Source organism: Ipomoea nil, unplaced genomic scaffold (assembly GCF_001879475.1).
Source record: "Ipomoea nil cultivar Tokyo-kokei standard unplaced genomic scaffold, Asagao_1.1 scaffold0188, whole genome shotgun sequence".
NCBI lineage: Eukaryota > Viridiplantae > Streptophyta > Magnoliopsida > Solanales > Convolvulaceae > Ipomoea > Ipomoea nil.
The window spans coordinates 1,717,983-1,735,355 of record NW_017616616.1 but is presented as its reverse complement, the minus strand read 5'-3'; the positions used below and the strand labels follow the sequence as shown (position 1 = coordinate 1,735,355).

Sequence of the window (17,373 nt, the reverse complement as noted above, 5' to 3'; positions counted from 1 at the left end):
GTATTTGAACATAAATTTTAACATAGAGTGTTGAACATATAGTAATAATAAAGCAAAAATCTGTAGTCTAACTATCATTTTAGACTTTATTTAATAGTAAAATTATATTATAACCAAACATAAGTGAAAGGTCATAAGTTTGAAGAATTCAACTATCAATTTAGACTTTTAATTAAAACGGAATCTCATTTAACTGTATAAATAACATAATTGTAGCTCCGAGAGGGATTGTCTAGTGGGTAGATCATGACTCTCGTACATAACAATCACAAGTTCAATTATTGTGAATATATACTCTATCGGTCGAGCCTGTCGCAGAGGGTTTCATAGTACAGTTTAATTCTCATATGTGCTATTATACAAGAGTGAAATTTACTCAATGCATACTCATAAATAGTGGGTGTGAATTATTTTCCCCATCATCCCACCATTATCCTATACATATCATTAAAAAAAAAAATTCTTAATTTTTAATATCCATATGTATGTGTAGGAATGAATATCCTCTACCTTACATATATTCCAGTTTCGTTAATATGATATGGATTACCTTAAAATAATGGTTGATCAAATCACCCACTCTCCAACATATCAGCATATTATTTTTGCTGTTGATTAGTTTAGGATTGTTGATTAAGTAAATCTTATTAACTACACAATATACTTGTAAGCGTAATAAAAACTTTTAATTAATTTTTATGATCTGTATTAAGTTTTGACTTTTGATTCTCCTTTACAAATTGTACATATTCTATGTTTCTTTTCCCTAATTTAATCATCTTTTAATGCACTTATATTTCTTAAAATCCCCCCATTACTCAAATAAATACATAAATAAAACTTCCAACTATGCCAACCCATCCCGAGAATCTTTGTTTACTTCTATTATATGACCCTGATGGGTAGTTTATCAGCTAATTTTGATTTATTTGACTACTATTAGTTGTTTGACTTGGTTAAACAATCCATATGAGTGTTTGATTAATTAGTTTTTTTTTTTTTTTTATAACAACTTATTGCTCCAAAATGTTAAAATTCAAAAAAGTTGTTCAAAACAGTTTTTTCGATCAATTTTTTTGATAAAGTTATTTTGCATGTAATTAGCTATCAGCTAACAACTAATTTTACCAAACCGTTTTCTACAATAAACTAATGCTATCAACTAGTCAAACCCAATAACACAATTATTAACTAACAACTATTTACCAAAGACCCATGTATTTTCTGTTTTCAAAACATATTCTTTATTTTCCTTTCTCTCAATTTCGACTTCTCCATATAAAAATGATTTTTTTTTTCCAATTAGTAAAGACACCATTTATTAGATAGTTTTCCCAAGTTTAAGTTATATTTATTTTTTATTTTTAATACTATTGACTCTATTACAATGTAATATATGTTATATATTTTGAAATTTAATCCTGTGACATACCTCCAAGGAGAGTCACATCGATGCCATATGAGTAGAAGGTGTTTGTTAATGTTAATTTACTTCAATTCTTTAGTTTTTTTTTTTTCTCAAATTATCTAACTCCCCATTCTTTATTCCTTGTTTTTATTTCCCAAATGTACAGGTAAACATATTTGATTATTTTCGATTATATATATGCACACACACATACATTTTCTCCATATTTCAAGTTTTCTAATTAGTAATGGTACCATTGGATATGTTTTTGCACGAATAGTGCCATAGTTTTTTTTTTTTTTTTTTTTTTTAAGAAGAATTTATTATATTTTGAGTTATAGTATTTTTATTTTGATTGGTTCGATAAATTTAAAGTGAAAATATATTAAATTGTAATTCTTTTTTTTTTTTTCTTAAGAGTAGGATATTGTAAAAGCTTGTGGCTAACCCTAATTATACCAAACAAGCAAATTCAATGGAACTGGTAAGGTATTAGTTACACCATAAAAACCTTTGTTTTGACTCCTATATTAGAAATTAATTATTTCTTTTTCTAACGATGTAATGAAGTACCAAACATATTATTGCATGCATGAAAGTAAACCAGATTCTTGCCTAACTCATCATTATTACTTTGGAAGTCTTTTTTTTTTTTTTTTTTTGGAGGGGGTGTGCGTTTTGGATGTTAACAAGGCAAAATTACATGTACTTGTAGGTGGAAGTAAGTGCATTTGTAAGCGATTTTAACTGCACTTTTTACTTTTAAAGGTACATCAACTACTTGCACTTATAACACATTTACATGCACCAAAGTTCGAGTTATTTACGAAAATACCACCACGTCGTTTTTTTAAAATTACATCTGATTCATTCATCTAGACACGTGGACGACGCTGAATGGTTCTCATTTTTCTTCTGGGCTGGCAGTTCGCACCTGAACGCGATCATATATATATATATATATATATATATATATATATATATATATATATATATATATATATATATATGACCACTTGATTTAAGAACGACATAGTGCAATTGTTCAAGTAGGTCTTCACCGGTCTAGAAAGAAACTATCAAAACTAATGTGATTATTCATGCATGGAAAACAATTAACAATTTCAATTAATCAATATAAATATTATACATGCGCACTAGGACAACTACTAATTAAATAGAATCTATCATTATAATAAAGCACTAAGTTTCTACCTAAAACATCTTCCCGCCTAAAGAATTCGGCGTCGTTTTAATGATAGATAACACAATCAGTCTAATTAATTGTGTTCACATTGCCTTACGCTTTTCAATGTGATACTGCCGGCTAAGATTGTCAATTACCAATGTAATTACACTTTTAATAATGAAAGACTTCTAATTACATTGAGAAACTAACCTATAATCTACATTTATTTACATATATATATATATATATATATATATATATATATATATATATATATATATAGATATACACATACATAAAATGCTTCGAAAAAACAATCTCTTTAATGTAGTCTTGGGTCTTCAAACGTTTCCAGCAAGATTCATAGTTCCAAGACAATATTCAAAATTGGAGAACAAATTTCAGCCTCTATATAAAGCTCCTTCATATCAATATTCACCCCCAAGTTCACCATCTCCCCGGTTTGAACCACCCGCAAATTAGAAACGAAGAACCAAAATCTGTGTGAAGATACCATGCCATCTATGCATATTGCTGTTGAAGAGGAACAACACAGTTGCTTGAAGATTAAGGTGAGGCTTAGAATTGAGAACACCTGCACATTTGTTAAATCTTTGTATACACACACTTAGCACAATGCTGTGAGTTTTAGAAGTGAAATAGTAACTGACAGTTACATGCTTATGGCTTAGGCATCAGACGGTAGTATTCATCATTTGCCTTTTTGTTTAGTTATTTTCATATACAAAGATTATTTCATCAGATGGAAACCAGTGAGGCAGTTGTAATTTTCAATGCAAATACACACAGCTAACCTATATTGTTGCTATGAAAATATATGACAGAAAGTGGTATGTATATATAAATATATAAGATTTTATTTACAAGCATGAATCACAAAAAGTTTTCAGTTGCAAGCAAGCAAGATGGATAATGCAGTACAAACAGTCCTAAAGAGGCATAAGGGATTTCACAATTTGGTAAGCATACTTGATTTTACCCTAACAAAAAAGTTTCTGTTTTGGCTAAATATTATACAATTTTTGCAGGTTGGTGATTTTTATGTTCCGGGGTTTAGGGTTCATGGTTTAGGTTGGTGATTTTTAATTCCATTGGAATAAGTTACTGAGTAACATTTACCTGGGTTGCTCTGGATACCATAGCGAACTCTCATTTTTTAACCCAATATCCTATTACTTCAAAGACACACATCCTGCATATAATAAAAGAACGTTATATAATTGAATAAAATGCATAGTTGAATGAAAGGCATAATTAATAATGTAAATTGCACATGTGCAAGGCAATATAGGTTTTTCGATTTTATATAGTAAATAGTAAATACAGAAACAGTACGTCGATTTTGATGAAAAGAAGAATGCTTTCCAGCCATCTATGTGATGTTTTGCTGTGGGTAGTCCTTACTAGACATTTCGTTCTAATCCTACTGGACATTGGTAACTTTATTCTGTTAAGTTCATGAACTTTTTTTGGGGTGCATGCATCATTGTTTGAAAAACATTCTTCTTTTCATCAAAATTGACAGATTAGAAGTTAAGTTTCAGTTTTTGAATATCATACTTTAGATAAGTCATTTTACCCCATGATTAATCAAACGACTCTTCATTAAGAAGCTGTGAGAAAAACATTTGTGTTAAGAGGTAAAACAGTCTAAAAGAACTAAAAATTTATAAACACTTATATTTAAGAGCTAAAACGGACTAAAAGAAGATAACAAACACAAAAAGCTTCTAACTGACAATTTTGGATGTTATAGAAAGCTTTTGAAACTCAAACTTACTATTTACAGGTTCAATCTTATATTAAAAACCAGGAATCTTATATTTATCTAATATTAAAATATAGAATGTTTAAAAAAAAAAGTCTGATGGAGTATGATAACAAACATAGATGCCACACAAAAGCACTTCTATATACTGAACAGTTAATAAAAAACAAAACCCTTCAATCAAATTTTTAAGCCTAAAAAATATTACACTTAAAAAAAGGAAGATAAACTTTGTTGTAGGTTTCTGACATTCCAAAGGAATTGGAGTCATTAATTGGAATGCCAATGATATTTAAGATATCACTGAAAATGAGCCAAATGAAGGGAGCCAATCCAGCATATACTGTGACTAGGATTTTAAGGTATGAGATATTAATATCTACCCACTGTTCCAAAATTAAGGACAAACAAGAAAAAGATTTAATCTCGAAAATGATTGATGAGGATGAAGAGGAGGAAGAGGAATCTGATCAGGTAATTTTATTTACTTCACTATTTTTTAGTCTTTATGTGAGATTTTAAATTTTAATCATTTTTTTCTATTTATAGGAAGCTTCAAATGGGGAAAATGAAGTGAACAGCCCTAATAGTGTCCAGCAGTCCCAAATGGCAGAGAGTGAAACTGCAGAAGCTTCTGTTGTGAAGAGATCCCTGTTGGACCAGTTTTCTTCTTCCAACAAGCTTAAGAAGGCCAAGGCTGTGACTGCTCACTAAATGGTTCCTAAGTTCCTAATATTTGATATATTTCAGCAGACAATTGTCCACCTTTGTGTGGTTGTTTTAATTTTTGGATGTTTTTTTGGGGAACCATCAATCATTATAATAAAGCAGCGTCAAGAGTTAGTAATCCAAAGGGTTTAAAAATACTTATCTGTGATGAAAATGTAAAATCTAAAAATACGACTACAAATGTCGTATATAAAGAAGTTTTCAATAATGTCTAATAAATTGGAAATTTGTCTCTACCCTATTTGTTTTTTATATAATACTATATATTCTTTTCAATAATGTCTAATAAATTGGAAATTTGTCTCTACCCTATTTGTTTTTTTATATAATACTATATATTCTATTATTTATATATATGGCCGTGCATTGCACGGGTGCAACTACTAGTATCCTTTAATAACTGGAGATTAATTATTGTTGTTTGTACAAGGGATTGATACAATATTCTAATGCTATTCATAGGATCCAAACATGCATGCGATCAAAAGTTCAGACGTCAAAACTCTTGTTGTTTGCGACTTTGCGCATATTTTTTTTCATGGTGTACTAAATTTCACATTTATAAGAGAAAAACTAATTTAATTGAGAATCAGTTTAAAAAAAAAAAAAAAAACCAACTCCATAATAAATTGAGAAAAACTAATTTAATTTAGATATACGGAGTATCAATTATTAATTAAATAATAAATTATAAATAGGATAGCTTACATATGAATAAGTTTTAACTACTATATTTTTATTTATTAGTCAGATGAATTATTTCATTTGGTTCTTTTAGTATAATTTCTTATTTTTAAATTTAATAATTTTTAATATTTTTTTTTAATTTAACACTATCGATTCTATTACAATGTAGTATATGTTCAATATACTTTTTCTATCCGTTGTAGACCAAAGAGTCAATACCGCACCATCGAAGTTTGATCCCGTGACCAAAATTAATTCTTTTTAATGTTTAATAGTGCTTTAAATATAATTTTTAAATTTTAAATAATTTTAATTAAACTTATTTAATTTAATCAAACACATAAAATGAGATGGATGAGTCATAAGTTAGATTATCCTTATCCATGCAATACTCTCACACTTTTAAAAGTGGCCCTTACTTCCACATCATCAAATTTACAAATCCTTCCCTATTTTTTCTACATCCATACAATATTCTCTCACTCTAAAAAACAGTATTACTTTCAATAAAATAAATAAATATATACATATAATAATAAGAAAACTAGAAAAAGTAAAAAAAAAAAAATACAGAAAAATTGGAGCAACAAATGACTAAATCTCAGAGGATGGTGGCCGCAAGGCCACTCTACCCTTTACATTGTGGATCGCTTGGGAGGCGTCAATATATCTCGAATGTTAATAACAGATATCTTGATTCTGTCATTTGACAGTTTTCTTTATCCTTTGCAAGCTTTATTTTACATTTTTAGGAAGCTTGCAAGACATGTAACTAATAAAAAAAACACCAAAACATGCCACATCATATTGTAATTGGTAAATTTTGTAGGATGAGCATGGAATTATAAATATAAAATAATAATAATAATTATTATTATTATAAATAGAGAGGTCACACAAGTCATATATATAACTTGAAATCCCCAAAGAAAAACCTGTCTGACAAAGCACACACACTTTTTTCCCTGACTCCGTCCAATTTAAAACTCGCATCGATCGTCGTATTTTGCATTCCCGCCGCCCCTTCTCTCCCTTCCACCACCATTTTTCTCTCTCCGGGAGGCTTTCCCAGTAAGCAAAAACGCTTCTTTTTTGGGGTCCTTGAGAAGAGTACATTCAAGAATCAAAAAGCCCATTCCTTTATCCACAACCGTTTCGAGCTCTGCTTCTTTCGTTTCTGTGGAAATGGCTGTGCCGAAGAGCAGCGGCAAGAAGAAGCGGCAGTCCTACATTTCAGTGGCGTCTGACATAGTCAACTCGCCACTCCAAGCTCTGGTGCTTCTTTCCCCGAAGAAGCAGAAGAGCCCCTCTGTTTCCGCGAGGCTCAGGCGCTTGCTCAGCGGTCTCAGGTTCTGGGTTTGCTTTATCTTCCTCTTCGGGTTTCTTGGGACGTTGAGGCTGTGGCCCAGCTTTGAGCCCTTGGTGCCTTTCTCGCCAATCCCATGTTTCAGCCTTCAAGAGAAGGCTTCGGTTTCCAATGGGTATTTGGGTTTGGGAGGGGAAGATAATAAGAGTGGGTTCTGGAAGCAGCCGGATGGGTTGGGGTATAGGCCGTGTTTGGATTTCAGTGAGGAGTATAAGCAGGTTAGCTCGGCGGGTGTGAAGGATAGGACTAAGTATTTGGTGGTGGTGGTGGCTGGGGGATTGAATCAGCAGAGGAATCAGATTGTGGATGCTGTGGTGATTGCAAGGATTCTTGGAGCTGCCCTTGTTGTTCCCATCTTGCAAGTCAATGTCATTTGGGGTGATGAAAGGTTTGTGATGTTCTTTTCTTTGATTTTGATCCAATAATCAGAAATGAGTAAATGATGCCTGCACGGGTAGCTTAGTTTGGTTCTGGGTGTCAAATTGTGGTCAAGAACGTATAATCGAGTCCTATCAATCGTAGTGTGAGAGTTTGATCCTTTGGGAGTTTGGGGTGGCTCCTTGTGGGACACCTCGTGGGGGTCGGGCGTGATGACTGGGGTGAGAGATTTCGCCTTTTTTGGACAAGAAATCAGTCAATGATTAGGATTCCCCTTGGGTGAACCTGACCAAGAACACAACTTTAATGCCAAGATAACTTTTTGATCAATAGGATTAACACCCTTAAAAGCTATGATGAATTACCTTTCAGTTGTAACTTGTAAGTTGATTCCTGGGAAAATTGAATTTTCCGGGAATATTTGAACCTGTTGAGCTTAAGCCATTGTTCTGTCTTGTTTATTGTTGCTCTGCAGTGAATTCTCGGATATTTTTGACTTGGATCACTTCAAGAAAGTTTTGGCAGATGATGTTAGAATCATTTCTTCACTTCCATCCACACACGTAATGACAAGGCCAGTCGAGGAGAAGCGTACTCCTCTCCATGCCTCACCTCAATGGATTCGCTCCCATTATTCAAAACGGGTAAGAAACTTTTGCTATGACTGTTAATTGCTTAAAAGTTTTGGTTTTTCATGTATTGCCAAGTATTAGAAGTTGATGATCTTCAGTTAAAAATCGTCATTTTATTGCTGTTATGGGAAATTAAGACTGTTGCATACTTGCATTATTCGAATAAGTTGCCTTTAGGGACAAGTGCATGGAGAAAATTCCAAAGCTCAAGTTATGGGAGTGATTGTACTTGTAGCTTTTTATCTGGAAAGGGAGCCAAGCACTTTAAAAAGTTGCATATAAACAGCTGTGATGGGCAGCTGAATAAAACTTTTTAATTATAAAAACCGGTTAAATTTTGGGCATGTTGAAAGGAATGTCAAATCACTTTTCTTTTGAGACCTTTACGAGGCTGAAGTAGAAGACAAGTTCTCGAGTTTCTTAACTGGCATAATCATACGGTTTATTTTACTTTGCAGCTGAGGAGGGATGGTGTTCTGTTACTGCGAGGTTTGGATTCGAGGCTCTCTAAGGATCTTCCTTCTGATCTTCAAAAACTTCGATGCAAGGTACTTTAATTTGGGTGCTTGCTTGTATTGCTTAATTTGAGAATGGCGTTTTTTAAGAGTAGAATTGTGCAAAACATTAGTTTGACATGGGATTTTGTTTAAACATGTAGGTGGCTTTTCATGCGTTGAGGTTTGCCCCATCAATCTTAGAACTCGGGGACAAGCTTACAGAGAGGATGAGGAGCAAAGGGCCATATCTTGCTCTTCACATTAGGATGGAGAAGGATGTGTGGGTGAGAACGGGGTGTCTTCCTGGTTTGAGCCGTGAGTATGATGAGATGATTAGCAATGAGAGAAAGCGGAGACCCGAGCTTTTAACTTCGAGATCAAACATGAGCTACCACGAGAGAAAGCTTGCGGGTCTTTGCCCTTTAAATGCATTTGAGGTTTCTCGGTAAGCAGCTTCTTACTTGCAATCACTTCCAACATGTGTTCATGAGGACTAAGGAGTGTCGTTTTTATACTCTATTTAGGTTGCTTAAAGCTTTGGGCGCTCCAAGGACCGCGAGGATCTATTGGGCGGGAGGGATTCCTTTGGGTGGGAAAGAGGCGTTGTTGCCATTGACAACCGAATTCCCGCATTTCTACAACAAGGAAGACCTTGCCTTGGCAGGCGAGCTCGAGCCATTTGCGAAGAAGGCATCCCTTATGGCTGCTATCGACTACATAGTTTCCGAGAAGAGCGATGTGTTCATGCCATCTCATGGCGGGAACATGGGCCATGCTATTCAGGTATATATAAATGCTATGTGTACTCCCATTTTATACTCCCACACACAAAATCTTGATTTAGACACTTGTATTTGGATCCACATGAAAAAAATAACTTATCAGAGCCCGCCACATCATGTAGTAAAACTCTATATTCAATCACCAAGAAAATTCTCGGGTTTTGTTGGCTTCTAGTTAACTTCACTAAGGTCCTATTCGAACTGTTATTGGTGGTAATTTCGATTTTTACTTGTGCCAATAGGGGCATAGGGCATATGCAGGCCACAAAAAGACTATCACACCAAACAAAAGACAGATGCTCCCACACTTCATGAACCATTCCCTCTCGGACCCAGAGTTCAACGCGATCATATTGGACTTGCACCGAGATTCCTTTGGTCAGCCCGAGCTCAGGAAAGCGGGGAGGGACGTGACAAAGTACCCCGCCCTGGAGTGCATGTGCAACGGTACCTCCCAACAAAGCGACCTGATGCAATAAAGTCCTGTCTTCATTGTTTTCGGGCTTCAATGCTCTTGAAACTACGGTATCTATCTATATAAACTTCGAGCCAGTGTTTTCTCGGGATGATTCTGGAGGCAGATGCGATGATCCTGCTTGTGTTATCGCGGGTCAGGTTCCTAAAAATGCAATGAACTTGGCAAAGATGGTTATCTGGTGCAGAGTAACAGCTGAAAGTATATAGAGTTAAGAGCTTATTTTCTTCTCCTTTTGTATATGAGAAATTTCTTGGAGGCTGGAAGAGGAAGGCAATATTGATGATTGTTGATTTTGGCATACTACACATGTATAACAGATAATATATATATGTATGTAAATATATCAATGAAGGATACAAAGTTATGAAGTCTACATTCTCTTATTCTATTTACGTATTGCGTTGATATTCGTATTTCGCATAATGAAATTAATTTAGTCGAATTTCAATCGAATCTATTTGGGCTGCAAGATGAAGCCTACATGTTCAACATTTAATTTCTTTTTTTATACCTTTTTTTTTTTTTTTTGGTTTAGTATAATGATTGTTTCTTTGTTGTTGAGCAAAGGCTACTTTTTTTGTATGTGCCCATTTGTGGCCAAATGCCAATTTTGCATCAATTACTAGTTTGACTGGCTTGTTGCTTAATTATGAGAAATATATAATTTTTCCTTTTAAGTTCAACCTTTTGTGCTCTAAAGGAATGGGAAATGAGTTAATACCCAAAATCATCCTCGACTATAGTGGTTTTTCTCAATTGCATCCTAAACGACTTTGGTGACTTAATATCGTCCCAAACTTTTGTGTGTTCGCTCAATTTAGTCCTCTATTTGTTATTCCGTCAAATTGGTGTTAAATTTAGGGGCAATTCAATAATGTCAATATTGATCTCTCTTTACTTTCAACTTGTGAAGTGGGAAATTCCTCTTTCTTGTACGAATTACACCCAGAATTACTCCCGGACCTGCAAATCAAATTTTATATTCGCAGTTTTAGGAGTAATTCTGGGACTAATTAGTAAAAAAAAAAAAAAAAAAAAAAGGATTTCGCAGTTCACATGTCTATGAGTAAAGAGATGCCAATATTAAAATTACTTAATTGTCTATTTATTTAACATCAAATGGATAGAATAACAAATGAGGGACTAAATTGAGCAAAAACACAAAAGTATGGGACGAAATTGAGCGAAACATAAAAGTCTGGGACGATATTAGGTCACCAAAGTCGTTTAGGACAAAATTGAGAAAAACCACTATAGTCGAGGACGATTTTGGGTATTAACTCAATAGGAAATGAACAAAAGATTAGGTTTTCGCTCCTAAATAAAAGATTTTTTGATATAGATTATTATACTCTTTATATTTATTCGATGAGGTAAAACGTGTAAAACTCATTCGTACTCTTAATCGGAGTATATGTTGTGACAAATATCAACCGGAGTATAGATAACCTAATAAGTTTTAGGAAAATTACTCATTCGTACTCTTAATCGGAGTATATGTTGTGACAAATATCAACCGGAGTATAGATAACCTAATAAGTTTTAGGAAAATTTGCATGTGCTATTGAGTTGGATAATGTTTTTTTTAGAAAAAAAAAAATATATACTCCGTATATAACTAAAAGGTTGGGAGTCACTATCATGTAGTATGATAACACTTCTGTTACTATTTCAAATGAGTGATCGCAAAATTAAATTCTGGTGGTGAGAGACATCGATTCTTTGAGATAAATTATATTGAGAAAGTATAAAATAGATACTAAGAGAATTATTTTTCAAAAAGTTGAACCCCAATCTTAAGGGTCCCACACCCCAACCCAAATTAATAATTTACTTCCTTCGTGGGCTTTAAGAACAAATAAGCAAATTCATGGAATTCAGAAAATAGTTTGATAAAATTGAGAAATTTGAATTATAAAAAAATATTAAAAATCTTATCCACATTGCATATTGCAAACACGTGTTACGAGGAAGAGTTTTCTTAATGGGGACTTAAGCGAAAGAAATCCCGAGATTAGGAAAAATCAAACCCTAACCTTAAAAACCACGAATCACCTTTCCCGAGAGCTTAAAACAGACGCAAAATCAGAATCCCGCTATTCTACTTGAAGCTCCATCGAAAATCCATATCCGGGTGGAAAGAGAAGCACAGAAAATGCCTCTGAAAGTGTTGGACGCTACCGTAGCAACATTCAATGGAGTGTTTGAGAAGTTCAAAGCCGAAGCCCCCAAAAACAAGGCCAATTTAATCCTCTTCCTGGCGGACATTGAACCGTCCACCTCCCTTAGCTGGTGCCCCGGTAACCCATTTTCTCATTTCAATAATCTTCTCTTCATTTTAATCGTCATTTTGTAATTGCACACCCAAACTGCTATTTTTATTTTCCTGCTGGTGTGTTCGTTAATTAATCTTTTGATTGTTACTACAACCTAGAATTTCTGCTCATTAATCTATTGGTCTTCTTGGTTTGAGTTGATTAGTTTACTCTAGGGTTGCAAGGACTAAACCTCAAGATTCTTGTTCTGTTGTTTGTATACATATAATCTCCAAATCATGATGTTTGTGTGAATGTTGTTTCCATGAATAGTTTAGTGTACCTATTGATCAATTTCATAAGCAACTTGGTGTTAATGATGTTTGTGAATGTTGTTTCCATGAATGGTAGTGTACCTTTTTGTTTACTAGGTTTGTGTTTTTGTAACTTATCAGATTGCGTGAGAGCTGAGCCGGTGATATACAAAAAGCTGGAAGCGTCATCTGATGATGTTGCGCTGCTGAAGGCTTATGTTGGAGACAGGCCAACATGGAGGAATCCACAGCATCCATGGAGGGTGGATCCCAACTTCAATCTGAAAGGAGTTCCTACTTTAATCCGCTGGGAAGACGGTGCAGTCAAAGGTCGACTTGAAGACCATGAAGCCCACCTTGAGCACAAGATTGATAATCTTCTCGGTGGAAAGTAAACTCTACTGACTTCTTCGTACCAAAATAGGCAAAAAAACATTATAATTGCCCATTAATAAAATATGATCATGTTTCTGGCATATATACATTTTGCCTAGGAACCAACTTTGAACAGCTTATCATATTTGATCTTTTCAAGAATGGAAAAATTGTTGTTAATCTTTACCAGTATAAATTACAGGGTTTTGGCTTTTCTAGCTCCTACATGGCTACATGCATCAAAAGCACTATGCTTTCTGTATTCTACATTTCTACCTCTAATTTCACATGTCGATTATATTTTATTTAGCTTCATAGTTGTTCCTTCCATAGCTTAGAAGTTGCCTTCAAAGTAACATCGCCATAGGGTTCTTCTTGCTTTACATCTATCAGCCCGCAGTTCTTCAAAACCTGAATTGCATTGTCCCCAAATCGAGAGAAGTGAGTGAGTGAGTGAATGACTAGCACATTATAAAACAGGAAGTGTAAAAGACTGGTGATTGAACACTTACAAGAGTCTCGAAAAACATTCTAGCACATATTTTCCTGGTTTTGCCTTCCAGAACTGCATTTAAGCTCAGATCTCCAGGTCCCGGCATGGTACTTGCTGGTGATTGACCTTCGGAGATGGGAGTTGTTGATGACTGACCTTTAAGATATTGTGCGACAGCTCTAAAAACAATCATGCAATTAGACAACATTAACACGCAACCTTATTTCCATTTATTCAGCAGCATTCAGTTAAAATTACCTTGTTCTGGTAGATAATGCATCAAATTCTGGAGTTCTTTGTTTTCCAGATAAACCCACTTCTGGAGTTCCCTGAGAGCCTGTATAAATCGTAAACATCTAAGAATCACCACCACAGAGTTCACCAGAATACACACACACACACACACACTGAAGCAGATTTCTCATCTTACCAGTAGGGGTGCTTTCATCTTGTTCCAGAAAACTTAAATCCTGTAATTGAAAGAAGAAAAAAAAAAAAAAACAGCTGAGATATGCTCATTTAAGCTTTGATTAACTGAATATTTGGTAGCATAACATACCCCAGCAGAATTGTCAAACTCGGGGATATCAGATAGAGCAGTGGCTTCAAACCGCAAATCCTCCTCAGGGATTGTCAAAGGGGTGTCCATATCTGAATGAAGATGCCCAGTTGATGCAGCAGGGTCTGGTGTAGGTAATATCCCAGAATCAATAGTTCTTTCAGCCTGATCTGATTGTGGCCCTAATGAGGTAGGAGCAGGAGTAAAATCTTCTTGTCTGCTTGGAGAAGGCAGGGATGTGACCGGAGAGGAAACCAATGTACTTGGCATAGGCAAGACTTCATGCAAAATATCGCCTTCAGTAGGGCCTACATTCTCACGAAGATGTTCGATTTCCATATCATCACGCCCCGAAGGAGAGGAAGATTGTGCACCAGTGGCCTCTTCACGAGCCTCATCTGTGGAAGACGGGTGGGCTCTTGCAAAAACGAAATCTTTTTCATGCATATTAGACAGTTCTCCACACTGCCCAGTTATTAAGGGCTCGAAGAAGAACATGGCATCCTTTTTTAGTCTCTTGCTTGATCTCCATATGCCCAAAGAAGAGTGGGGAACTTCCTTTCTTGCCCGTTTCAAGCGACTTGTGTCGTTTAGTCCAGCCTTAAGAACCCTGAAATATGAAATGTGTATATGTTTCTTAGGAAACAAAAATAGCAGAATGCATATAGGAACATGAAATGAAGAGATGATGATCATACTGATTTGACAACACTAAGGCTTCATCGATAACCACCTTCCTCTTTCTTTGCCTTGCCGGTCGCTGCTCAGGAGGGGGCGGTGGTGGGGGCGGGGATGGGCGCATTGCTAGTTCAGGTGACCCGTTCCCTATATAAATGTATATATAGCAACTGTTATTGTTGAGCATATAACCATAAATGTGCAATTCAACTATTAGCTTAGGCTTTTAGTTGAGACGGAGCACATACTTCAATTTGGTATCAGACCCAGACCAAAGGTCATGGGTTAAACATGAAATCTGCACTTACCAAATGACAGGGGTGAACTCGTGTTTCCTTGGCCAACTTCTGCAGAAGCTGAAGGGTGCTCGCGATGTTGAGGTGGGGAAGAACGCCCTCCCGAAGGCAACATTTCCTCGACTACCCCTACGGGAGAACGATTTTGATCATCTTTCGTCACCTGCTCCGCCAAAACAAGGTCAGGTTCCAACACATCATCCCTCCTGTCTTGCCACATCGGAGTACTAGGAACACCAACATCATGCGAAGCATCACGCATAACCTCAGTTTCTGGAAACTCTTGAGCCGGGGTACTCTGGGGAGAATGTTGAGGACCACCAGGTGTCCCCTCCCCAACTGGAGGCTGAGGGCTACAATAGGAATAAATATTTACCACTGTAAGCATACATAGCAAACAATCTGTTCTGAAAGCTATATAATATTCCTGGTTTCTTACTCTATCTCCATAGGTGTTGCTTCCAATCCAGAGACAATATTCTCAGTTGATAAACCCCTCCCCTCATCCTGCATAAAAACCAAATTATAAGATAATCTGAAAAAGCAGAAACATGCAAAACTAACCAAAACAAGGAGAAATTAAGGTTGTCTCACCTCATCAATATAAATCGCAACATATTGATCCCCTCCCATGGGAACTTGCTCTGTAACATAAGGCAAGAAAACATAAGGAAAAAAGAATAATAGTTGGAAAAGGAAAATACAAAAACACTGGATTTGCTCGAGACCCAAAGTGATCACCTTCGAGTGTGATCTCTTCAAGTGGTTTAAGGTGAGTATCCACAAACCTGAAATTCAAAACCAATGAGCAAACAGCACTGACTGACAGATCTTAGAGCTCTGCAGCAGAACCGAAACCTTACCTCTCTGCACGTAAATCATAATCTGATTGTAATGCATCGAGTTGAAACGTTTCTGGCAAAGTGATGGAATTATAAGTCGCTTGAGTTGCACCTTCAGGTAGATTGACACTCGTTGACAAGAACGCCTTTCTCAACCGCAACTCCAGGTAATTACATTCTTGAAAAAAGTATTCGACTTGTTTTGAATATATTCGAACAACGCCAAGCAAAAGATGGCCAGACATCCGCAGTGCAATTGGTACTTCGGGATACATGATGCACTCTGGAAAATCAATTCAACAAATTATTAATGTCAACTCTATAGTGTCATTACTAATCATGGGATACAAGAAAGGTATTAGGATTACTAAGCTTCATTAATGGATTCTTGCTATATATCCACCCCAAATATGGACATGAATCTGGTTCAAACTTTCTCTAATAATAACAATATCATAATGAAAATTCTCTGAACCATATTAGACTACCAACTGCCAATGCTTTAAATAAATGTTCATAAAATTTTTAAAAAGGCAACATAATCATAGCCAAGAAAAAAAGACATATCAGCATTACTTGATGCTGTTATAATAGCAATCAGAACTCATATTGCATTTTCTCAACCAAAAGATTAGCTTTTTGCTAAAATGCACAATCTTCAACACTGGAGAACAAGTAATGTTCCTCAATTACACAATTGCAAGATTGTGAATTTTTCCCTATCATTAGAGCCTCCTCTCCCATATTAATTAAGGTTGCAGCTAGAAAAATGAGGAAAAATCTAAACTTTACATGATAAATCCAGAATTAAGACCCAAGACAAAACCAAAACAGCAATGAACACAACAATGAAGATGATGCAAACATAAACTAGGTAGAAAAACAATGCAATACATGATGTTTCATATGAAAATTTGTAACATTTGGTGGAAAGAACCTTAACTATACCCAAAAGACTAAAATTTGCAAGAGAAACTGAAATAGATGAGGGTAGTAGCCAATCAACAGACCAACCAAAAAAACACAGAAACAAAAAACAATGAAATAACTTCATATGAGGAAAGAAACATTAAATAAAATGCCAAAAACACGAGAACACTAACCAACTGTAGACAGTATATTGGTTCTGGTGTAATCCGTCTTCCTGAGGCTGTGCTGTAGATGCGCGGCGCACCAAACAGTCCCCATTGGACCCTTCCGAGCCAAGAAAGTGTGCGAATAAAACATCCTTAATCCTCCTTCCTTCCTCTGTTACACCTCAATCTTCCCGAAGATTTTCACTTGCAGACGCTGTGGAGGAAAAAAGCTTGAATCTTTATGAGACAGAATGTGAGCGGGCTGGATTGGTGTAGGGTTTTTGAAGTGGGGGGTTCTGATTTCCAGAATTAGCCGTGGCGGGAAAAGTAAAGAGGCGCGAATTTTAGAAAAATAAGAATGGGAGTTTTTGCGTTCGAATGAACACTAATAAAAAGCCCATGCTTTTCGGAGAAATTTACGTTGGTGCCACTGCTGTGTTTTCATGTTCCCACGTGCGGTTTCGTGCAACGGTAATGTTTCCTACACGGCTTCACGTCTCTCCGATCGTGTTAACTATGTTTCTCCAAGTGCGGTTAAGAATTATACTCA

The 17,373-nt window shown here is 35.5% G+C and overlaps 3 protein-coding genes and 1 long non-coding RNA gene across 5 annotated transcripts; 2 read left to right on the top strand and 2 right to left on the bottom strand.

Annotated features, from left to right (window-relative positions):
- Positions 1-2,895: 2,895 nt before the first annotated feature.
- Positions 2,896-3,812, bottom strand: LOC109181595. The gene is made up of 2 exons (XR_002054231.1): positions 3,738-3,812; positions 2,896-3,209 (listed from the first exon to the last, which is right to left on the bottom strand). It is a non-coding gene; the product is annotated as an uncharacterized LOC109181595 (long non-coding RNA).
- A 2,917-nt stretch (positions 3,813-6,729) lies between these two features.
- On the top strand, positions 6,730-10,348 carry LOC109181568 (uncharacterized protein At1g04910-like). The gene is made up of 6 exons (XM_019331403.1): positions 6,730-7,556; positions 8,022-8,190; positions 8,637-8,726; positions 8,837-9,120; positions 9,200-9,458; positions 9,700-10,348. Exons 1-6 carry the CDS (start codon positions 6,988-6,990, stop codon positions 9,934-9,936), a joined length of 1,608 nt encoding a protein of 535 aa, XP_019186948.1. The 5' UTR covers positions 6,730-6,987; the 3' UTR covers positions 9,937-10,348.
- A 1,552-nt stretch (positions 10,349-11,900) lies between these two features.
- On the top strand, positions 11,901-13,104 carry LOC109181590 (thioredoxin-like protein Clot). The gene is made up of 2 exons (XM_019331436.1): positions 11,901-12,235; positions 12,646-13,104. Exons 1-2 carry the CDS (start codon positions 12,091-12,093, stop codon positions 12,897-12,899), a joined length of 399 nt encoding a protein of 132 aa, XP_019186981.1. The 5' UTR covers positions 11,901-12,090; the 3' UTR covers positions 12,900-13,104.
- LOC109181554 (sister chromatid cohesion 1 protein 3) lies at positions 13,032-17,130 on the bottom strand. Of its 2 annotated transcripts, XM_019331396.1 has the most exons (13): positions 16,851-17,130; positions 15,769-16,030; positions 15,647-15,693; positions 15,500-15,549; positions 15,345-15,412; positions 14,918-15,258; positions 14,630-14,756; positions 13,932-14,541; positions 13,803-13,842; positions 13,631-13,709; positions 13,392-13,551; positions 13,237-13,290; positions 13,032-13,151 (listed from the first exon to the last, which is right to left on the bottom strand). In XM_019331396.1, exons 1-13 carry the CDS (start codon positions 16,972-16,974, stop codon positions 13,128-13,130), a joined length of 1,986 nt encoding a protein of 661 aa, XP_019186941.1. In that variant the 5' UTR covers positions 16,975-17,130; the 3' UTR covers positions 13,032-13,127. The 2 variants fall into 2 exon arrangements, with proteins under 2 accessions (XP_019186941.1, XP_019186933.1); XM_019331388.1 differs by having other exon boundaries at positions 13,032-13,290.
- Positions 17,131-17,373: the final 243 nt, after the last annotated feature.

Coding starts and splice junctions, on each gene's coding strand:
- LOC109181568 (XM_019331403.1), top strand. CDS start 6,988: ATGGCTGTGCCGAAGAGCAGCGGCAAGAAGAAGCGGCAGTCCTACATT. Junction 8,191..8,636: donor GCTCCCATTATTCAAAACGG/GTAAGAAACTTT, acceptor TTTACTTTGCAG/CTGAGGAGGGATGGTGTTCT. Junction 8,727..8,836: donor TTCAAAAACTTCGATGCAAG/GTACTTTAATTT, acceptor TTAAACATGTAG/GTGGCTTTTCATGCGTTGAG.
- LOC109181590 (XM_019331436.1), top strand. CDS start 12,091: ATGCCTCTGAAAGTGTTGGACGCTACCGTAGCAACATTCAATGGAGTG. Junction 12,236..12,645: donor CTCCCTTAGCTGGTGCCCCG/GTAACCCATTTT, acceptor GTAACTTATCAG/ATTGCGTGAGAGCTGAGCCG.
- LOC109181554 (XM_019331388.1), bottom strand. CDS start 16,974: ATGTTTTATTCGCACACTTTCTTGGCTCGGAAGGGTCCAATGGGGACT. Junction 15,694..15,768: donor TATGATTTACGTGCAGAGAG/GTAAGGTTTCGG, acceptor TTTGAATTTCAG/GTTTGTGGATACTCACCTTA. Junction 14,757..14,917: donor GAGTTCACCCCTGTCATTTG/GTAAGTGCAGAT, acceptor ACATTTATATAG/GGAACGGGTCACCTGAACTA.